Here is a 22,500-nt window from a genome sequence, read left to right on the forward strand (position 1 = left end):
TAAAAAAGAAACAACAACCGTAACAGCACGACACAATGGAAAATTAAGAAATAAAACAAAAAAAAACAAAAACAGTGATGCAAAAATAAAATAAAAACGTCATTACAGGTCAAATAAAATGCTCGTACATGTAGCCAAAGAACACAAAGAAATACAAAACAGAAATAGTCATAGAATATACAAAATGCGATACTATGCACGTGGATCATGAATTATTATTAGTGGGTATAGGGTATAAATGACAGAAACGCCGTGACACCTTCCTGGGAATTCCGCAAGGCGTATAATCACCGTCAAACTCAACGGGACAAGTTAAAGATCGCAATTAAAAAAATAAAAAATAAAACCACCAGACGCTCAAACTCGATCCCGGTGGAGACCGCGGCGGCAAAGCGGGCGACGGAGCGACTCGAGGGGGCCGCGACGCCGGCGACCTCGCGCGAGGCGTCCACGCACACACTCGACCGTGAAAGCCCCGCACGGGCGCGCGCAAATCTGAACCCGATCGCGCACGCGCGACGCGCTTTTCGTTTTCTGCCGCCGTGGCGCGCGCGCCGGTGCCCGGGGGCCGGCGGTGCTGAGGAGAGCGGGGAGCGCGGGGATGCTGCAGCGGGATGGGGGGGGGGGGGGACCCCCGTGCTCCGGCTCCCCTCCCTACTTCCCTCCATCCCTCTCTTCGTCCTTCCGTCGGCCTCCGGGTGCCCCAGTGCCGACGCCACGGGGCTCCGACGTAAACCGCGCACGCACGCACGCACACGCACACGCACGCACAGAGCCGCCGCCGTTAACCGTGTAAGCTGCGACCCAACCCAGCAGGCGGAGCTGGAGGGCGAGGTCTCTCCGCCACGCTCCCCGCAGGACCGAGGGGAAAATAAAAACGCTTCGATCTCGAGGGTGAAGGAGGCGAGGAGGAGGAGGAGAAGGTGGAGGAGGTGGAGGAGGCGAACGACTGGACTTACCGACGTGTGTGATGACACACTCCACCCGCTGCAGCAGCTCCTGGACCGACATCTCGTCCTGTCTCAGCCAACACAGCATCTCAGGGGGTGGCCCGCGCTCCCTCCCTCTCTCTCTCCCTCCCTCTCTCTCTCTCTCGCTCCCTCTCTCTCTCCCTCCCCCCTCCCTCTCCCCTCCCTCTCTCTTCGCCTCTCTCTCCTTTCCGGCTACCACGCCTCCTCTCTCTCCTCTTCCCGTCGATCTCCCCCCTCCTCTCCCTCTCCCTCCCCCTCTCCCTGTCTCCTTCTCTTTCTCTCTCTCTCTCTCTCCTTCCCCCTCTCTCTCTCTCTCTCTCTCTCCTTCCCCCTCTCTCTCTCTTCTCTCTCTCTCTCTCTTCTCTCTCTCTTTCTCTCCTTCCCTCTCTCTCTCTTCTCTCTCCCTCCTCTCTCTCTCTCTCTCTCCTTCCCCCACTTTCTCTTCTCTCTCTCTTCTCTCTCTCTCTCTCTTCTCTCTCCCTCCTCTCTCTCTCCTTCCCCCTCTCCCTCTCTTCTCTCTCCCTCCTCTCTCTCTCTCTCTCTCTCTCTCTCTCTCCTTCCCCCTCTCTCTCTCTTCTCTCTCTCTCTGTCTCTCTCTCTCTCTCTCTCTCTCCTTCCCCCTCTCCCTCTCTTCTCTCTCCCTCCTCTCTCTCTTCTCTCTCTCTCTCTTCTCTCTCTCTCTGTCTCTCTCTCTCTCTCACACCTTAGGAAACTGTTTTTTCGGCTGCTTTCCCTTCATCCATCAGTCCCGTTCTTCCGCTCTTCACTTTTTGAGGGTTTGTTTTTTGGTTTTTTTTCGTTCCGTTTTGGGTTTTTTTTCGTTTCCATCCACTTTTCCAGATTTCTTTTCTGTCTACGGCCCCGTCTGTCAGGGTCTTCACGTCCCCCTCTCCCCCATCACGCCTCCTCGGAATCCAAGCGGCCACGGAGTCCCCGACCACGACGACGACGATGATGATGATGATGATGGTGATGAGGGTGACGACGAGGGCGACGGTGACGATGATGGTGGTTGTGACCAGCCAGCCAGGGAGTTTATTCCTCAGTCGAGTTCACTGTTAGTTATTCCTCTTTAGAACGACCCCCCTCCTCTCCCCCACGGTGAAACAAAATTAAAAAAAAACAATGTCACACAAGTCCAGAGAAAAGAGCGCATCTCCAAAAAACAAGTGTCCTGATCAGAGGCCTTTTCCAACAAAGGCCACAGGGATAAAAGGGTGGATGCTCCCTGTGTTGGCGTTGTCGTCGGAGGCGGAGGAGGAGGACGCAGTGGCGGCGGCCGTGCCCGGCTTCGACGCTTCCGACGGCTGGGCGCTCCCGATCCCGTTGGATAAAGAGGAAGCTGAGTCACGGAGCAGGAAACGAATCGGAGAAGCCGCTGCACCTGCGGGGGGGGGGGCGTTCGCGGAGCCTCGTGAGAAAAACAAAAACAAAACAAAAAACAAAACAAAACAACAACAAAAAAACAACTGGTTCCCGGAGCCAGACTGTCGGTGGAATGGACCGGGGAGGGGCGCAGTTGGATTCACGACTTATGATTGACAGCGGTTCGTATTTACTCGTGTGACTGATTAAAGATAAGGGCAAATCCATATCCAATCGATTCACATCGCAATATTTTGACACGGGAAAGACGCAGAAAAATTGTAAGCAAGTCCAGCAGGTGGCCCAAGAATTCAAAAAGCACGCACACAAAGGGCCTGCGCGGCGGAGGGACGCGTCTCCCCACTCGGCAAAAGACCACCACCACAACGACGGGTCAGGCGGCGTCGATTCCACGCACTTATTATAGACAGAGTGCGCATGTGCACAAACAAAAAAAAACAAATAGATATCCCCCACACCCCCCGTCCACCCATGCACCCATCCATCCACCCAGCCATCCATGCATCCACCCAGCCATCCATGCATCCACCCAGCCATCCATGCATCCACCCAGCCATCCATCCATCCACCCAGCCATCCGTCCATCCACCCAGCCATCCATGCATCCACCCACCCATCCATCCATCCACCCAGCCATCCATGCATCCACCCACCCATCCATCCACCCCCGTTGTCTATGAGGGCTCCTGCGCCTCTGCTCCGTGTTTTGACGGACGCAAAGGGGCTTTATCATCTTTTTTTTGTTACTGCGTCCAATGCCCACGGGAGGACGGGGGCTTCCATTAGCCGCGGACAGCTGTGCTCGGCCCCCGCTCTGCCAGCCACTGACCCCCGGCCTGCCTGCCAATTAGGGCCCTGCCGAGCGCTTCCAGACGGCGGAACGACGCAGGATCAATGGAACGGCAGCTGGCACACAAAGCAAGCCCCCCTGCCCCGCCCGCCCCCCCCCCTACGCGTGCCGTGTGTTGGATGGGTTTATTTATGTGTTGTTTTGGTTCCTCTTTGGTCATTAATGCCTGAAATGACTTTGTTTTTGAATCAGTTCGTTTTACAAGGGGGTGGGAGCCCACTGTGATCATCCGGCCCTGCCGGACAAGGCGCGGTGGAAAGGATGGATGGATGGATGGATGGATGTATGGATGTATGGTTGGGTGGATGGATGGATGGATCGATGGATGGATCGATGTATGTATGGATGGGTGGATGGATGGATGGATGGGTGGATGGATGGATGTATGGATGGGTGGATGGATGGATGTATGGATGGGTGGATGGATGGATGGATGGATGGATGGGTGGATGGATGGATGGATGGATGGGTGGATGGATGGATGGGTGGATGGGTGGATGGATGGATGTATGGATGGGTGAATGAATGGGTGGATGTATGGATGTATGGATGGGTGGATGTATGGATGGGTGGATGTATGGATGTATGGATGGATGGGTGGATGGGTGGATGGATGGATGGGTGGATGGGTGGATGGATGGATGGGTGGATGTATGGATGTATGGATGGATGGGTGGATGGGTGGATGGGTGGATGTATGGATGGATGGGTGGATGGATGGATGGGTGGATGGATGGGTGGATGGGTGGATGGGTGGATGGATGGGTGGATGGGTGGATGGGTGGATGTATGGATGTATGGGTGGATGTATGGATGTATGGATGGATGTATGGATGGGTGAATGAATGGGTGGATGTATGGATGGGTGGATGTATGGATGGGTGGATGTATGGATGGGTGGATGGATGGATGGGTGGATGTATGGATGTATGGATGGATGGGTGGATGGGTGGATGGGTGGATGGGTGGATGTATGGATGGATGGGTGGATGGGTGGATGGGTGGATGGATGGATGGATGGATGGATGGATGGGTGGATGGATGGATGGGTGGATGGATGTATGGATGGATGGGTGGATGGATGTATGGATGGATGGGTGGATGGGTGGATGGATGGCGAGGCCAGAGAGGGGAGGTTGGTGGTGCATTCATCGGACCTCGGAAAAAAACAAACAGATTTCCTAAGCGGCAATGTGACAGGGAACGTCGTTCAAGATTCAAGAGGTTTATTCGTCAGATACATAGACATACGTTCAGACATATATGCAGTGATTGCGGTGATATGCGGTGATTACAAACAATATGTCCTGGACAGCAAACCATTCACGTCGCAATTCCAAGTTGGGGATTTCGGGGCGGATGACTCGGGGCCGTTGACAGAGCTCCCTCTACATGCCTTTTCCTTTCATTTTGAAACACACCTTCACAACTCCAATAGAATTTTTTTTTTTTTTTTTTTTTTTTTTTTTTATCTCATGGTTACGCACTTTTTGGAGCTTGTACGATGCACGAGCCTTGCAACACAAAGACGCACTTACTGCAGGCGTCCAACGTTTCCACTAAGGGATGTAGCACATTAAGGAAGGGGGTTGACGACACGGAGTTACCGATTTCCGAGGTCCGGCTGAACGCAGCTTAAGAGCGAACGGGCGGGGGGCAGCTTCAGCACCGGCGGCCTGGGATTGGACGAGGCGTAATGACGTCAACGGAAATAGAGTACCCCGGCCAGGGCGGGAAAAGACTCCGCCGCTGACACGCGTCGACAGAGGCGGACAGCCCCGCCGCAGCTCCCCGGCGGCGTCGCACCCACTCGTCGCGTTTAACGGTTGACGCCGTTGATTACTCCCACAGCAATTTCCCGACGAGGTACGAGGAGTTCGTAGTTATTTGGGAAATGCCCCCCAAAGCGTGCGTTAGCTCAGCGCTAATTAGCTAGCGCCCCGGTGGTCGTGGCTGTGTGTTCGCAGAGCAGCGTGTGTTGTGTATATGGCGCTTCAGGTTCAGCGCAGCATGCGTTTGCACAGCGCATAGTAAGAAGGCTTTACGTCTTACGGTTGGGTTATTCAGGGTTTCCGCCTGATGGCTGATTCTCTGCGAACAGCTTCCAACTACAGACTGACATTCTTCATATTCAAGAGGCTTATTTGTCATCCTCACATATACATACGTTCGTACACATACGCCGTGGACATGTCTTTGCGGCGCACCCGGAGGTTATGCACAATAAGTTCAAAACTGAACACAATAGCAAACCAAATTCCTAACTAACTAACTAACTAACTAACTAACTATCTACCTAACTAACTAACTAACTACCTATCTACCTATCTACCTACCTAACTAACTAACTAACTAACTAACTAACTAACTACCTACCTACCTAACTAACTAACTGATGAGAGGCAGATGGAGCTGTCATAACGATCAGGCGATTCTACATAAACCCCTGATCGTGATTATTTGGACGGATCTTCATCCATTATTATTATTATTATTATTATTTATTTTTTTATAAACTAGCAGTCTACCCGAATGTTTGTTGCGTTCTTCAACGCCAGCAAATGGGTTTCTGCAACAGGTCGACGTGTATCAATACCGGTTTCGTCTTGCGCTAGTGTTATGATGGCACAAAATGAACCAAAAAAAAAAAAAAACTACGATCAAATTACTCAACATTAGTCATCTGGCAATTCATCGTCATTGAGAATGTCATGATCGTGACAGGCCTAGATCCAGAATCATAAGATTAAAACATAAATAAAAAAGAATCCCGTGTGCATTTCTTTCACCTGTTCAACATCCAGAGTCTTGGACAGTATCAAAGTCCCTCTTTTTATGGAAACTATTTTGATGAACTTTACAGCTGCAATAACTGTGGCTTTCGTTGTAATGGGAAATGATGGTTTATTTTGAATCTGATGTGTTTTGGGTGACTGTCGACCCTGCCTGAGTAATATTGTGTCACATAAGTCTGACATTTTGACATGATTTTTATCCTTTGGTGATATGAGGGCTGAAATATTAATGACTTTTGGGTTTGTCCTTATTAAACTTCACATGACCACAGGTGGATTCATTAACCTTAGGTTTTGAACTCGACATAATTGTGTTGATTTTCTCTGGTTATTGTGATACTGAATAATTAATCAGATTAGTTGAATTGTAATTAATGCTGTTGTCTGCTTGAATACATAACATTTAAATTAGTTTGTGCGGCTGTTGGTGTTTTGGGCAGGAGGAAGGAGCCATGCAGGCCTTCTTGAAAGGAGCTGCCAAACCTCAGAAAGAAAAGGTGACGGCAGGGCTCAGCACAGAGAAGAAAGCCAAACCTGTTCCTTGGGTGGAGAAATAGTAAGTAGAGCTGGATTGTGACACTTTTAATAAAATGGTGCAGCAACTTAATTTTCTCGTGTGGATACCGATTATCTTCCTTTTCTGTGAACCCCAGCCGGCCAAAATGTGTGGATGACGTGGCGTTTCAGGAGGAGGCGGTAGCAGTGCTGAAGAAGTCTCTGGAGGGGGCGGATGTAAGTACCTTGATCCCGTTACGCTGTGGGTGTGTATTTTATTCAGCGTGACTTTCAGGATCAGTTTATACCAACATTGGCCTATACTAGGAATTTGACATGGTGAGGTTTGGTGCGTTTCACGAGAGTGGATAGCATATTAAAATAGAAAAAAGGGGAAGTCTGGGAAAAAACTGAGAATAAAATGAGAAATAAAAAATTCAAAACAGAAATAGTCATACATGCATGGGCATGGGCATGCCGTTTCACCGGTTGTCCTTCCTTGGACCACTTTTGGTCGGTGCTAACCACTGTACCGGGAACAAACCACAAGACCTATGGTTTTGGAGATGCTCTGACCCAGTCGTCCAGCCATCACAATTTGGTCCTTGTCAAAGTGGCTCAGATCCTTACGCCTTCCCAGTTTTCCTGCTTCCAGCGTGTGAGATTAATTCACATGTGTGAATTTCATTGCAGCTCCCAAACCTGCTATTCTATGGCCCCCCTGGAACAGGAAAGACCTCCACCATCTTAGCCGCTGCCAGAGAACTGTTTGGGTGAGCACTGTGTAATTCGTTAAAGCTGTTATTGGTGTCAAGAGTTGTACTTTGGATGTTCAACTGTTTTCTATTTTCTACTAAGTACAATACATCTTGTCTTATCAGTGGCACCCCTTCAGGAATAGAAGTGTGTGTGTGTGTGTGTGTGTGTGTGTGTGTGTGTGTGTGTGTGTGTGTGTGTGTGTGTGTGTGTGTGTGTGTGTGTGTGTGTGTGTGTGTGTACTTTATTAAGTAAACTTTTTCAAATAAATGAAATCCAAATCAAAACGGAGAGTAATATTTTAAGTAATTAAAAATGTGTAATATATGATTGACTAAGTCTTCAAACTACTTCCACTTGGCATAATTTACCCTCCATCCATCCTCAATCGCCTGCTCCCCCTGCAGTAGCTCTGGGCGAGCCCCACACTTTGGGAACCACTGTTGCAGGCCATGCAGCTTTGTATTCATTTTAAGTCAAGCTTCTGTTTTGATGTCCTCCTTACCTGAGACAACTCCATTTCTCGCCACCGCTGCAGTCCAGAGCTGTACCGACAGAGGGTGCTGGAGCTGAACGCCTCGGACGAGCGGGGGATCCAGGTCGTCAGGGAGAAGGTCAAGAAGTTCGCAAAGCTCACAGTGGCCGGGACACGCACAGAGTGAGACGCTGCACACACCTCGTGCCAGTTGAGGGATCACAGACCTGTGAATGTGATGTCAAAGTATTGATTTATACAGGAGTATAGTACCATACATCCTTTAATTTACATGGAATCGTGTCATAGCACTTTTTTCCGGGCGTCTGTTTTTGTGATACATTTAGTTTGACAAGAACTGACTCCCAAACCAATATTTGTATACATTTGTATTTAGTGTTATAGTAAATAAGCAGTCTGTATTTAAAAGTCGTATTTAACATGGAAACAAGTTGCCCACGTCAGCTAAACAAAAATATTGACGTTTAAAAAAAAAAAAAAAAATGTTTTTTGCGTTAAAATCACCCTTTTCAATGACAAATCCCACACGCAGACACATTGCTTCCGTTTGCCCTGTGAAGCCTTTCTTTAAATTGGCGTATTTTATTTTACTTTACGTTTTGGCCGCCGTCTCCTTTCCTAGCGGGAAGCACTGTCCGCCGTTCAAGATCATCATCCTGGACGAGGCCGACTCCATGACGGGCGCCGCCCAGGCGGCCCTCCGGCGGACCATGGAGAAGGAGTCGCGCACCACCCGCTTCTGCCTCATCTGTAACTACGTCAGCAGGTACCGGGATCGATAAATATATACATACACTTGAAAATCACGATTTTGATTGACTTATCCCCAACCCCCATAATTCACGCACAGACACGACTCGCAGGCTCTTTGACACACGTCCACATTCCGTCGCAGGATCATCGAGCCGCTGACCTCCAGGTGTTCCAAATTCCGCTTCAAACCCCTGGGCAATCAGATCCAGGAGAAGCGGCTGCTGGAGATCTGCAAGAAGGAGGATCTGAAGTACACCAAAGAGGTAACCGGGAGGCAATGACGTGTCGCGTAGCCTGCTGGTATTTCCAGGGTGTTAACTGCCAACAAGGTTTCAAACGTGTGTGTGTGTGTGTGTGACGGTGTCGAAACTCAGGGTGTCAAGATTCTCGCTCTCTCGCTCTCTCTGTGTGTGAAAACATAACAGCATGCTTCACAACGAAGGCTTATCCGCATTTAACAGCTGGATTCTACTCTTAGTGGCCATCAGATGAACTAGGTTTCGCACCACAAATAGGCCAAAGTTTTGTTTTTGTTCTTCCCGGCAGTGAGTAGTTTTCTCAGTTGGACATTTACCATGTCCCATGAATGAGAGTTTAAAACCCCCTTTTATATAGTGTAACCAAAACCAAAAAAAAAATAGAAAGATTTATTGATAGTGAATATGGCGACATCCAAGGTTTACGTTGAAGTCCCTGTAAAGTGGATTCGGTCATTTGTTTCTAACCACATTATACATGTTAGAAAGTAACTGCTGAAAACATGTGAAAAGACTAAAGGATGCAGTACCGAATTGTGGAGACGTGTGTGGCGGTTCCGCCTGCCACACACCACCCGGGTGGGGTTTTCAGGGCCCTCCCACACAGAGGATGGAATTAAAAAAACAAAACGAAAAAACACCGGTTTTATTTCAGAGAGTGGACAAGCTGGAGCAAGAAGCAGATGGTTTACATGTGATGACGAGGGCTCATCTCCTGTGTGTGTGTGTGTGTGTGTGTGTGTGTGTGTGTGTGTGTGTGTGTGTGTGTGTGTGGGGGATGGGGGTTTTACCTGTTGCTCATTGATTGGTCTTACGAGCAACAGGTGTACAGCCACCCTGATCCTGGGCCCAATCACCTGGTCCCATGACTGGTGTGGCAGCTCGAACCGCAAAACCACAAACCGTTTCTCCCAGTTGTTGTGGTCCAGATCAAATTTTTTTTTTTTTCCCCCCGATGACGTGGAGCCGCATGGCCCCTCCCCTAACACTAGATAACAACAGGAGTCGGTGGTGAAATAAGCTCAGCTAACAGAGTTGGGGATAAAATGCTGTTTTGGAGTAGAGGCGTCTTCAGGACGGTGAACTCATGCCACAGACGCCCGGACAACAAAGAACCGTCCCGTTGGTTTGAGCAAGCGGGGTTTGGTTACGTTAGCGTTAGCTGCATGCTAGGAGGACGAGGGAGCCCCGACCTGGCCTGCGGAGGAGGGAGGACCCCAGCCAGACAGCGGAGCTATGAGGTGAGCAACTGGACACACAGGGCCGTGTTGAGTGTGGCGTGGTTTCAGCGTCCTCGGCCGATTTTTCATCAATCATTTGAATTTGGCTGTGTGGTCATTAACACATTTTTCTGTGGTGGGAAAATCTCAGAACACACACTTATTTAGCTTTACAGGAGCGGTATTATGCTCCTTTTCAACAACTTACCATATGGTCTCTGAGCTCCCCAACACATGTTTTTGAAGTTTTTTTTTGCCGAAAATACCGCTCGGATTATGCATTCGAGCCATTGTAACATGCCTCTGTAGCATCCTGTTCCAAAACGGCTCTTTTAGTGTGTGCCGCTTTAAATGTAAATGAGCCGCCAGGCCCCCAGTTCTGTGAGATAATGGGGCTTGAACTTTCTGGTTCCGTTGTATTTAGTCTAGAAACTTTGACTGATTTCACCACATCACTCCCCCAAAATCTGTTTCTGAACAGATTTGAGGTGAGAAATAAAGAACCCAGTTGTTGAATCTTCACTCATATTAGATCTACAAGACTTGTAACAAACTTGTTCCCACTTTTGCCGCGGTGTCCGGAGCAGCACGCAGCTTTGAGCACGGCGGGATACGGCTCGGGGCTTTTTTTTGTTTGTTTTGTTTCATTCACTTACGGAAACGTCTGAAAGTTTGCATTATGGACGCCACGGTGAAGTTACGGGAGACTGGTCCCGATCTCTACCTGTCTAAGGTCTCTAGCCTCCTCTCCTCCTGTGATGAACAGACTGTGCTGCTGCTTCACTTCTGTATCGAGTCAGACTAACTATTAATAACACGCTTAGTATTTTACAAATTTGAGTTTTTGTTATTTGATAAACGTCGGCACCGATTCAAAAATGTATAAAAATCGTTCTTTTTATTTCCAAAAAGGAAAAGCAAGGCGACGGTGGGGGCCGTGGGCAAGTAATGCAATTGGTGTACGCCCAACACCGACAACCACGGCAACCCTAGCTGGTATTAATTCCTCTTCCTTTCCAGTGATTGGTGCTGGTCTGTGCAGCCGGCAACAGGGCAGGTCCCATGCTGAGCTCTGAGCTTGGATGCCAGCGGGTCCGGTGGCAACTCCAGCAGCAGTTGGAGCTGCTCACGTGGGGGCGGTTCTCATTCTATTGACGTGTTCAATGACGTAGTGAAAGGCTGCAAAGCGGAATGGCTCCTTTCAGGTGTGTGTGGCTTTTCTGGTGTGGGACTCTCCAGAGGAACGGATGGACTTGTGGTTTGTTTGTTGTCGGCGCGAAGCTGGTTTTAACGACTGGAGGCTTCTGTTGTTATTGTAATTACCAGCTCTGAACACCAGGGGGAGACCCATCCTATCCTAACACGATGTACTTATTTAATGCCAAAATACTTTGCCTCATTTATATTTTTTTCTTAAACTGAGTGTAAAAAAAAACAAACCAAAACAGGCCAAAATGTTATATTATATATATTGACTTATGAATAATCTGTTATGTTTGAAATGGTCAAAATAAATAAATAAGTACATTTTTGCTGAGGTTTTAAATTTTCTGGAAAGGATGGATTGGTACAAATGTGTCTGCCACCACAACCTGAAAGGGCGAGCGCTCCACCGAGGCCTTCGGTGGAGCAGGCTTCACCCTAGCCCTCGTTATGGGTTTTCCAAAACCCAAAAAAAAAAAATGTCTCACCCGTCCCTCGTCTCACCCGTTGGCGTTTCGTTTCCAGGGCATCGCGGCGCTGGTGCGGGTGTCGGAGGGCGACCTGCGGAAGGCCATCACCTTCCTCCAGAGCGCCGCCCGCCTCAACTTGGACAAGGAGATCACGGAGGGGGTCATCGTGGAGCTCGCCGGGGTGAGAGCCCCGAGCCCGGACGCTGGGAAGGAGCAGGGCCGCTTTGGGTTTTGTCTTTAATGAGCGTTGGGACGTTGAGTCAAATGAGAGGATCACTTTGTTGCAGGGTGGAGGGTGCGATGCGGGCAGTAGCTCAGGAGGTAGAGCGGGTCGTCTAGTAATCTAAACCGGCAATTACGAGGGTTGCTCGTAATTGCCGGTTCGATCCCCGGCTTCTCCTGGAGAGTGCTGATGTGTCCTTGAGCAAGACACTTAACCTCCTAACTGCTCCCCGGGCGCCTCTGTATGGCAGCTCACTGCTCCTAGATACGTCAGTTACTAGGACGGTAAATGCAGAGAAATTGCAAATTTCCCCGTTGTTAGACTGATAAGGGTTTATAAAACAAATAGTAGTTTTCTTTCTTTCAACACTTTTTTGGAAAAAGGGCTCGGGGGACATAGGCTGAACAGGATCATTCCACAACATTTATCACGTTTGACCAACACTCTCACTCCCCAGGTCGTCCCCGCCAAGTTGATCGACAACCAGCTGCAGATCTGCTACAAGGGAACCTTTGAGAAGCTCCAGGTCGCCGTCAAGGTGAACGCCGCTCTCTACGCCGCTCATCTCATTTGAACTTTTTATTTATTTATTTTTAATCTCCGCTCCCTCCCCCCCGTCCAGAACATGGCGGATGAGGGTTACGCGGCCACGCAGATCCTGAGCCAGCTGCACGAGGCGGTCATCGAGGAGGACCTGAGCGACAAGCAGAAGTCGGCCATCACGGAGAAGATGGCGGTGGGTCGACGCCTGCATCTAGGGCCGGTTTGATCAAAATCGGCGGCCGGTCAATCAGCTCCTTCTGTCCGGTCTTGGTGCTGGTGTTAGTCCAGATAAACCTGCTCCATCTGGAGGCCACATCCATTAAGCCAAACGTCGACCTGCCTGTGGCCAGGTTGAATTCAAACCTTCCCTTCGATCCAAATTATGCGTGGAAATCACACGTGGAGGGAGACGGGTCCTGAGCCCTCCTTTGTTCCTCCCGTCATAAGTGAAATGTGACTCCGCAGACACTGAGTTTTGTAGACTTTGAAGTATTGATAACACGCTTAGTATTTTACAAGTTTTTTTTTGTTTTTTTTTGAGTAACGCGAAAATGAACTGAAGGGGTTTTATTTCTATTAAAAAAAGCAGAAGGCAGTGGGCAGATAACGACATCGGTAACCGCGGCAACTCCGTAACCCGGACCTCCGTCTCTCTCCCTCCAGGAGGTCGATAAGTGCCTGGCGGATGGCGCGGACGAATACCTGCAGATACTGAGTCTGTGTTCCGTCATCATGCAGCAGTCCTCGCACAGCAACTGAAACTCGGAAGGTGATCTCTGGTCGTCTCCGGACGTGAGGACCAGCGTCGCCGTCTCGCCTCCGATCTGCTTTCCACGTTCATAGGTTCAGGACTTTACATTATAGTAATGTATAAATAAAGTAGGTTTTGTATTTTGCCGCAGTAATAAATGTTTGTTTTGGATCTTGTTGCTGTCGTCTGTTTCCGCTAATCAAATTACTCAAAAAAAGCTTTTTTTTTAATGTTTTATAAAGACGGCTTAACCATTTCGACTTAAGATGGATGGGACGGTTTATTCTGGCAGCTTTAAGCAATAAACAACTTCTTGCGTCATTCGAAAAGAAGCTTTATTATATACAATATACACTCATGATGTTCCTGACGGAGGGGGGAGGCGGGCAGGCAGCCGGGGGTCAGTGCAGGTTCTGCAGCTTGGCCTGCAGGGACTTGACGTTGCCGATGATCTGCTGCAGGGCGGCGTTGGGGCTCAGGGACTGCAGCTCCACCAGGTAGCCACAGATGTTATCCAGGCACACGTTGGTGAATCTTCGCCTGTAACGCAGCAAGACGCTGTCATTAAAACCTCCAACCGTTTAAACGGGTTTTTCCGAAAGGAAGACTTTCAACGCTTCCGTTTGTGAGTCGTACGAGGAGCAAAGCTATAAAACCTCCACAACGTGGTCAATACAAAGTCTGAGAAAGAGGACGTGTTGCCCCAAAAGTACCAACGGCGCTTTAGTGGTCGTATAAATGACAAAATATACAAACAATTAACTCCAATGTGGTGAATGGAATTCCTACAGAATCATTGAATTCTGTCAAAAGGACTTATTTTGGTGGAATGCAGAGAACTGTCACAGTAAATATGAACTGTCCCAAATGCCTTTTTCGCATTAGTCGAGTAATTCTGTTTCAGTTTTCATTTCAGACTTGTTTAACTCTCTTAACTCGTGTATCACTAGTCGTCGGCCATTTTAATAAGCACAGCTCTACACGTTTCTGACCTTTTTAGCCGCCAACAGGAGAGCACTGTGCCGCGGGATTACTCCATTGTAAGAGGTTTGGAGACACTGCTCTAGAGCAGAACGTCAACGCAGAGGGGGTTGGTGAGGGTTTGGGTTTGTTTACCTGTCGTAGGTGGGAACTCTGCTGGGATCCTCCACGTATCCAGACAGCAGCACGTGGATACACTCCACCAGGTGAAGAGGCCTCTTCAGACGCTGCCAGCAGGGATCCTGCCACAACAAGCAGCTCGATGAGTCTCACAGCACACGCCTGGATTAACTATTAAAAACCCCAGATCGGGAGCGATTTTGGGGGGGAAAACGGCGTCGGTGGCGTCGTCGTACCCGCACTTTGAAGAGCTGGTCGTACACCTCCAGGAGGCGGGGGACCTGCACCCCCATCTCCTGCAGCGTGAAGGTGACGAACCCCACATCCCAGTGGTGGCGGCACACTTCCTGCTCCAGCTGCAGAACCAGGAAGTCTGAAAGCACCGGGACGGGAGGATTATTTTCCATAAATAAATAAAAGGGAAAACAGCAGTGACTCGCAGCGGGAGCGTGACTCTAACGGCGAGAGGCTTCACCCAGAGGAAAGTACGTCGGCGTCCCGGCGTAGATCTTCCCCAGCGACACCAGTTTCAAGTTGAGAGCCCTCATCCTGTCTTCAGGACTCATCGCCACGCTGTCGTCCAGCTCTGCAGCAACGAGTTAGAGTCAAAGTCTTTAGATCAGATAGATGAACCCAACAGTAAAAAATAACAATATACAATACATCCAATGATACTATAATAAAAAACATCACCGAAAAAGTAAAAAAAAACCTGAAAAAATAAAAACTTGATCATAAACAATAAACCTAATTACTACTACAAGATGGAAGCATGTTTCATGTACAATAAACCAAAATGAACAATTATTAAATAAATAAAGCTAACAATGAACAGTTACAACGGACAAGGTAATATCCAGTAAACCTACAAAGTAACCATAAGATAAAAGCAGTGAAACAATTACCATTTGGCCATAACACAATGATCTAATATTAAACAGTTAGAAATGAAGAGTACACAATAGAATACATCAATAAATAAGTAATAAGGTCATGGATGATGTAACGTAGGCTTCAGGAGGTCCTCGTACCTTTCTCGATGATATCTCTCCACAGTGACTTGACCAGCACCGGGTCGGAGTAGGAGGAGCAGCGGATGATGGAGAGCTTGCACTCCGACAGCTTGAACTTTTCGGCGTAAAACACGTAGAGCTGCGCAGGGAAAAGACGGGGGGGAAAAAAAAAACGTCACCTTTTTTTTTTTTTTTTGGGCGCCCGGCGGTCCGATGGAAACGCGGCGCTCGGCGCTTCTGAGCCGCCGTCCCTCGTCACCTTGGTGATGTCGATGAGTTCCGTGTCCAAGCTGGAGATGGCGTTCTTGGCTGACGGGTGCTCCGAGTACTGCTTGGCCAACGTCTCCTGGATCTGCACCTGGATGCGCACCACCTTTAAAGAGCAGACGAGGAAGCCGCTTCCAGATAAGTGACGTGGACGCTCAACTGAGAAATTGGGGGAAAAAAAAACAACAAAAAAACTTTCATCCCCGCACCTCCATCTTTTCCTCGAGCTCGTGGAGGAATTCGCCGTCAGATCCCTGGGCCGAGACGCTGGAGGAGCTCTTGGCCGACAGGATGGCCCTGGAGATGTACTCCAAGCGCTGCTTCAGGGAGATCTCGTTGCTGCCAGGTCAGGAACACACAGACATATGAACAAGCCCCCGACATGTCGCCGAACATTTCCTGCGTTGGGTCGTGTGTGAACGGCAGCAGGGATGGATATCCCAGGAAATGATTTCCGGCGATTTCCCACCTCGGGGGGGGGGGGGTGCTGTTTCAACTGTAGTGTTCGGTTGCTCTTTTTTTTTAAACGGCTCAAAATTCTTTCCGCCCAGAGTTTTATGTTGGAGGAATCTGCCATTTTAAACTGTGCCGTGTCTTACATTTTGAACGGGTGTTCACGACTGTTTGGGAGGTAACTTACGTCCAAAATAGTGTAAAGCCAGCTGGGAGCAAGAAGTTAACGGCATTTACAGTTATGGCGAAGTCATTCAATTGTTATTAGACATGATGCTTTATATTTTTCTGAAGTTTCAGCATTTGGGAAGATATTTATTTCGACCGAGAACAGCCCCCAACACTGACAAGAGACAAATTCTCTATAAACGACCACTGCCGTCAGTGTGCAAAATGCTGGATGGATTATGTCACGGCACTCCCAGCAGCTATGAAAACTCAAATTCAGAGCAGAGGACGTTTGACCAAAATTTAAATAAATAAATAAACCGGTTCCGACCTGCACAACTCAGCGAGGCGTGCCAGCACGCGGGCCGCTTTGCCGAAGCTGCGACTCTTCTCGTAGTAGCGCCACAGCAGGTCCATGTTGCGCACCTTGCTCTGGTCCAGCTTGTTCATGTGCATCAGGTGATCCTCCAGGTAAGGAGAGTTGACCTGGAGGTTCAATCAGAACGGCAGAGAGATGACGCTTCACGACAAAAGGACACATCCTAAAATGACAGCTGTGGCCCGGGGATGGCGTGGTGTGAGCAGCCACACCTGACCTGGGTCGAGGTAACTGGGGCCCAGGACCAGAGAGGCTGCATTACCTGTTGCTTGTTGGTTGCCCTTACGAGGAACAGGTAAAACCCCCATCCCCACACACACACACACAGCAGAGAGGAGCCCATGTCATGACATGTGTCAAGGCCCCTCTCCACAACAAACGGTGTTTTCTACAACCCCACTGTCTGTGTCTCTGTGCCAGAGAGCCCTGAAACTGCCACAACAGTTTATTGGACCAGTCCTCAACAAAGACTTATGTCTTCGGTAGAGCTGATGCAGCAGGATACAGTGTGGCGTTCGGAGAGAAACGCAGTTTTCCACTTTTAGGAACAGCCACAGCGAGTTCTATAATTTATTTCGATTTTCAATACAAACACAATGACGGACACAGTTGATCATGATCTAGAAAATGCTTGTATTTGTCCCCCTCTAGTGTCGCATAATAAACATGCTACTCAATAACGCGTCATTAAATTTGAAACAGCCATTTCCTTCAGGCTTTCATTGTACCATAAATATCTCGGCGTTGTACACCTCATGGCCAGTAAACCCTCCAAACACAGACTCCTTACCTCCAGCAGCTTGTCGGTGAGGTCGGCATGGATGAGCCAGTTGTAGAGGGCGATGTGGAACAGCTCGTCCTGGGATTTCTGGGCCAGGTCAAGTATTTGCTCAAACTACACAAAGAACAAAACAAAGATAAACTCGGCATCCCGCGAAAAAACCCACCGCACAGAACACTCCTTTGGTGTCACCCCCTCATGGCTTACGTGAGCGTTGGCGTCTTCGTTGCTGAGCATGTTGGGGTCGGAGGTCATGACGGGCGGCCCGGGCTGCTTGGGGACGCTGGGCGACTGAGGAGCCGCCTTGCTGTGGTTCACCAGCTCCTGCATGGTGTCCGTCACGCACTTGTAGCACGACAGTCTGGGGGGGGGGGGGGGGGGGGGTGTTCATAAGTTCATAAGAGGTCTGGGCGAGACGCGGGAAACGGAACAAAGCGCCACCGGCTCCGGCGTTACCTCTCCTGGAAGGCCTGGTGTCCGGCCCGGTCCGCCGCCGGCTCCCCGTTCTTGTAGAAGTGGAGCCCGAGCCTCTGAGGGTCCTTCTTCTCCGCCGCCGTGAGGCAGAGCTCCAGCACGCCCTCGTAGAAACGCACTGAGAAGGTTTGACAGCGAGCGGTCAGGCATCAAGCACCGACGCCGCGAGCGTGGCTGGGGGGGGGGGTGTGTGTGTGTGTGTGTGTGTGTGTGTGTGTGTGTGTTTCCTACCCTGCCTGTACTGCGAGCAGACCAGCGGCAGGTCCGTGTGCTGGCTGATCTGCTGGTAGAGCATGAGCGACTGGAGCAGGTTCCGCTCCCGCTCCGCCTTGTTCTGGATCTGCCGCGAGCTCTGCAGCAGCTCGTTGGCCTGGCGACGGGGACACGCAGAACAATCGAAAATGAAGGGTCACAACACACCCACAGGACAAAGCCTTCCCACCCGAAGGTGATACACCTGCCTCCGTCGGAGGGGCCGTAGAGGACAGATCTGATCTGGTTCATATAACGACGCGGTTTAGGAACGTGTCATCTTCGGGGAAAAATTGAATAAATAAATAAAAATAAAAAGACAAACTGACTGAAACGTTCTCTGAAGAGACGGGGAGTTCCCAAAAATAAGCTTGTAAATGTTCCAACCCTCGTCAAATTCAACTGCCATGATGTGCGGAAGAGATAATCCCCCCCAATATAAAAAGGCATGAAATTAGTTTTAAAAACAAATATTTTAGGGATATACAGTAATATACTCTGTAAGAGATTTGCGAGGCTCTGACAGTTTCCTGCTGCCAAGGTAACAACAATTCCCGGACACATTCCTCGGGACGTACCTTGGAGCAGAAGCTGTCGTCGTTGCTGTAGAGCAGAGGGCAGATGTCGCGCAGGTGGCCGATGATGCCTTCCACCGAGGCGTTGTCCTTGATGTAGACGTTGATGAGCTCCGTGATGAGGGCGCCGCTCAGGTCCTTCCTCCGGATCACCCAGTCCTTGAAGCTCACCACCTTCAGCTGCTCTTGAAGGTCCTGGAGATGCCAGAGGAGGAAGACTGTTTTATGACTAATGCAAATTGTTGAGGTTTGGAGGAAAACGATTCTATAGTGATGCAAAGGGTCGCCATTTAATTCTATAATTGATATTTTGACATCCTGTACATAATTCTATCTGTTGTCGTGCATTACAAAAATATTGAGCAAATTATGTAAAAAAAATAAAGACACACACACACACACACACACACACGCACACGCACCTTGGGCAGCTGGGAGACGATGTGGCTGAACAGGTGATCGCAGAGCAGCTTCCAGAGCGCCAGCGACTGGTAGGAGTTACGCACCAGCATCTGGACGTCCTGCAGGGACAGCTTCTCACAGCACTGGGCCTCCACTGAACACATTCAGGCAAGAAATATTGTTAAAAAAAAATATACAACAAAACAACACTACAGAACTAAAAAGAAAACGCAAAGCCAGGACCGTTTTCCTTCCCACTTACTTTGATATTTCCTCTGCAGTTCCTGCTGGACCAGCTGAGAGTTGGCTCCGTCGGGACGCATGAACCCCAGCAGCCTCTGCTGGAGGTTGGCCAGGGAGCCGAAGCTGAGGGAGGAGAGCAGAGGATCTGTCACGGAGCTGGAAGAGGTCGCAACTCTACTCAGCATCAATATAAGGATCATTGTTTAAACGCATTCACAAAAATCACAAGAGGATCGGGGGAGCCTGCAGTCAATACGGCCCTAAGCATTCGATGCTCAGAAAAGGGCATGTCAACTCTTGACCAACAAGGAGCAAATGCCGGTACGGCATCCAGACGATATACAAACGCCTACACGAGGGGCAAGGTCCATTTGACCACAGTGTGGCTCTACGGTTGCTTTTTAAATTTCCCGTGGCCTCTCGGGGCCCTAGCTTCATCGCGTCGAGCCGGCAGTTACCTAGCAGCACCCGGGGAGGACTGGCTGAACTGAGAGTTCTTCTCCAGGAAGTCCCTCAAACCCTGCAGCTCCAGAAGAACTTGTCCCAGGTCGGAGGAGTTGACGGAGCTTTCCAGCTGGGGAGAGGGGGGGGTCCTCCATGAGCAACGCAGAGCTTCACTTCACCGATAAGACAGCGTGGATTAAAACCAGGCATCAACGTTACAGATACTTACGATGCTGACGGTCTGGTTCCCTGTGTTGATAGTCTTCTCCACAGCGAGGCTGGCATCCCAGATGTTCCTGTAATGATCCAATGAAATAACCGGAGGTGAAGACACGTTCTACAGCGCGACAGAGCGAGCAGAGAGAGCCGCACGCGATCCACGTGACTGACCCCAGGATGCGGCTGAAATAGATGCAGATGCCGTTGTGCTTCCCCGAGAAGATCACCTCCGGGCCGGTGGAGGGAGGCAGGACGGAGCCGTAGCTGAAGGAGGCGCCGGTCATCAAGGGCGAGTGGAGGTTCGGGGGCATGACTCCTGGAGCGCGGCACAGGAAAGACGGCTTAAAGCGGTATTTCCACAACATTTCGCCCGACAACACCGACATTGACTCGTACGGCGAAGCCCGACCAAAGAAACTAGACATTGTCATTGAGCCGTTCAGAACCTTCATGAAAACTTGTTTAGATCGTGAAACGGGAGCTGGGATGGTGCATGTACCTGGTAAAGGAGAGCTGGCGTAGGGGGCCATATTGCTTTCACTCATGAAGCCCGTTGGGAATTTCATCTGGGCTTCTCCTCCATATCTGATTAGCGAGGGGGAGGAGCGAGTGGTTATGGATTGGGGATGCATTTATATAAATTATGAGAAACAGATTAATGTTGCAATTTTCAATTCACGGGAGCCGTTTTTTTTGTTTTTTTTTAAATTAATTTATTTTTAATGGTTTTCAAATGCACACGTCTTCCGCACGTAGCAGAGTTTTGGCTCATTTCATCTGGACAAATGTCGATGGGCGATCTCCATAATAATGAAAACACGGGAGCTTCAAGTATTTCCAGTTTTTCTGTTCGGCCCTAATCTGCGCGCGGCCAAAGGTCTGACCTGAAAAAGGCTCTTGAGGCCCAGAGCGAGACCTCTCTGTCACACGCAGCAGTGGAGCAGGCCAGGATCAGGGCTGTGGCACACGCTTGCTCCCCCTGAAGAGATAAAAACACATGAAAAAAAAAAAACTTTTAACCATTTAAGGATACGCATAACACCACCTTTTGAGCTGTAGTAGGCCGGATTATTCAATGTAAGCGTAACATTGTTTAATACTATTTTCATGAGGCTTTATGTAAATGGGCCAATTCATTTTAACGTCGATACAAGTTGAAAAACAACAAAGAAAGTTTTCCTAAGCACATGTGGAACTTCACAAGCATCAGCATTGAGTACCAAATAACTACAACCTACTCAAGTGTACATCAACATTCCGTACCTTGTACATTTTAAAAAACCTATCAATCTCTTCTCCTTCTCCTCCTGCGCAGGTCACCAGCAGGTGACGCAGCTGATCCACGGGTCGAAGCTTGTGAAAGATGTGACTGCCCTGAAAGAGAGTTTAGAGAAGGTCGTCTAAAACATGAATCCAAAGTAAATGTTGCGTACGTGTCTTCAAACGTCAAGGCGGGAGACGCGTTCACCTTTGCGGAGAGCAGGACGAACTTCTGCCGGGGGACTTTATGCTGTTGGACCACCACGGGTGAGTCGGTGATGGGGACCAGGTCCTTGTTCAGGGGGGTGGAGACCTTCGCCGGCCGGCCCTCGTTGATGACACAGAGGGACCAGGAGTGTCCGTCCACTTTGGACATCATCTGCATTAGCAACAGGAAATCGTCATTTAACCCTCCTGTTGTGTTTGGGGTAGATTTAACCCCATTCAATGTTTAGCACTAAAAACACGATTTACATGTTTTTTTCAGCTTAGAAGTTAGTGACTTTTCTGAGGGGAACCAGTAAACGCCAAATTAAGACAGCATAAGAAAACGTAAGAATATGTTTTCAATGTCCTGTACAGACTCCGTACACAACAGTGTTTGAGGTGCTTTTGGCCGCAGGCTGCATAAAACCTGAGGAAATATAAAGTTTTACACCTGTTTCCTATATTTGTTTTTATTTTACTTTGTTGTTTGGGCTGCCACTGAGGTACTCTCCCATGCTATTTTATAAACCTTCCCGCGTTTTAGTGCTCTAAAATGATATTTTCGTGAGAACTCTAATTCAGGCCGTTCCCATTCACTTCCATAGGTGAAAAGCTGTCATGCTCCCACTTGGAAGACAGGGTTTACACATAGAATCTGCATTCCAACTCTACACATCACCGCCATTTGAAGAAGCTATTCTTGAGATGTGAAATTTAGAGGGGGGTATATGGTACGAATTGGAAAGAGTTAGATGTGACCCATTTGCATGCTTACATAGGGCTGCTGATTTTTTTAATGTGTGGAAGTCAAAGGGTGAAGCAACAGCAAGCCCCACCACCCATAGGGCAACATTTCCAGCAACGTCTATTAAGACATTCCGTGTTTTCTCCCGTGCCGTACAACCGTATGACTGTGATCCATTTTAGATCACGTTAACATGGCTCTTTGCAGAGCTCCAAACAGGAAGTGATGCTGCGTTCACGGGAACTCGGCAAACATTGGCATCGGCATCGATAGATATATATATATATATATATATATATATGAAAAAACAACTGTATTTTGTACCTGCATATTTTGACTAAGAATTGC

At 49.1% G+C, this 22,500-nt stretch overlaps 2 protein-coding genes across 2 annotated transcripts in view; one reads left to right on the forward strand and one right to left on the reverse strand.

Moving 5' to 3' along the window:
• Nucleotides 1-4,939: 4,939 nt before the first annotated feature.
• rfc4 (replication factor C (activator 1) 4) lies at nucleotides 4,940-13,345 on the forward strand. The gene is made up of 11 exons (XM_080015985.1): nucleotides 4,940-5,073; nucleotides 6,443-6,558; nucleotides 6,656-6,734; nucleotides 7,191-7,270; nucleotides 7,792-7,911; nucleotides 8,372-8,515; nucleotides 8,645-8,765; nucleotides 11,708-11,833; nucleotides 12,333-12,413; nucleotides 12,498-12,611; nucleotides 13,082-13,345. The coding sequence occupies exons 2-11, from the start codon at nucleotides 6,455-6,457 to the stop codon at nucleotides 13,175-13,177; spliced, it is 1,065 nt and encodes a 354-aa protein (XP_079872111.1). The 5' UTR covers nucleotides 4,940-5,073; nucleotides 6,443-6,454; the 3' UTR covers nucleotides 13,178-13,345.
• Nucleotides 13,346-13,486: 141 nt separating this feature from the next.
• Nucleotides 13,487-22,500, reverse strand: part of nup155 (nucleoporin 155) — a 19,065-nt gene continuing 10,051 nt past the window's right edge. The window contains exons 13-34 of the mRNA XM_080020465.1: nucleotides 21,409-21,579; nucleotides 21,204-21,314; nucleotides 20,825-20,919; nucleotides 20,440-20,525; nucleotides 20,112-20,256; nucleotides 19,951-20,017; nucleotides 19,736-19,851; nucleotides 19,297-19,400; nucleotides 19,055-19,188; nucleotides 18,636-18,827; nucleotides 18,037-18,175; nucleotides 17,788-17,923; nucleotides 17,539-17,692; nucleotides 17,341-17,445; nucleotides 16,503-16,657; nucleotides 15,760-15,889; nucleotides 15,543-15,656; nucleotides 15,302-15,422; nucleotides 14,746-14,856; nucleotides 14,507-14,643; nucleotides 14,286-14,392; nucleotides 13,487-13,709 (exon numbers count right to left, since the gene is read on the reverse strand). Coding sequence (XP_079876591.1) covers nucleotides 13,571-13,709; nucleotides 14,286-14,392; nucleotides 14,507-14,643; nucleotides 14,746-14,856; nucleotides 15,302-15,422; nucleotides 15,543-15,656; nucleotides 15,760-15,889; nucleotides 16,503-16,657; nucleotides 17,341-17,445; nucleotides 17,539-17,692; nucleotides 17,788-17,923; nucleotides 18,037-18,175; nucleotides 18,636-18,827; nucleotides 19,055-19,188; nucleotides 19,297-19,400; nucleotides 19,736-19,851; nucleotides 19,951-20,017; nucleotides 20,112-20,256; nucleotides 20,440-20,525; nucleotides 20,825-20,919; nucleotides 21,204-21,314; nucleotides 21,409-21,579 — 2,769 coding nt within the window. The 3' untranslated portion in view covers nucleotides 13,487-13,570. The remainder of the gene's footprint in view (nucleotides 13,710-14,285; nucleotides 14,393-14,506; nucleotides 14,644-14,745; nucleotides 14,857-15,301; nucleotides 15,423-15,542; nucleotides 15,657-15,759; nucleotides 15,890-16,502; nucleotides 16,658-17,340; nucleotides 17,446-17,538; nucleotides 17,693-17,787; nucleotides 17,924-18,036; nucleotides 18,176-18,635; nucleotides 18,828-19,054; nucleotides 19,189-19,296; nucleotides 19,401-19,735; nucleotides 19,852-19,950; nucleotides 20,018-20,111; nucleotides 20,257-20,439; nucleotides 20,526-20,824; nucleotides 20,920-21,203; nucleotides 21,315-21,408; nucleotides 21,580-22,500) is intronic.

The sequence above is a fragment of the Zeus faber genome (genome assembly GCF_960531495.2).
Source record: "Zeus faber genome assembly, chromosome: 1".
Lineage (NCBI taxonomy): Eukaryota > Metazoa > Chordata > Actinopteri > Zeiformes > Zeidae > Zeus > Zeus faber.

Coding starts and splice junctions, on each gene's coding strand:
- rfc4 (XM_080015985.1), top strand. CDS start 6,455: ATGCAGGCCTTCTTGAAAGGAGCTGCCAAACCTCAGAAAGAAAAGGTG. Junction 7,271..7,791: donor GCTGCCAGAGAACTGTTTGG/GTGAGCACTGTG, acceptor CCACCGCTGCAG/TCCAGAGCTGTACCGACAGA. Junction 11,834..12,332: donor TCATCGTGGAGCTCGCCGGG/GTGAGAGCCCCG, acceptor CTCACTCCCCAG/GTCGTCCCCGCCAAGTTGAT.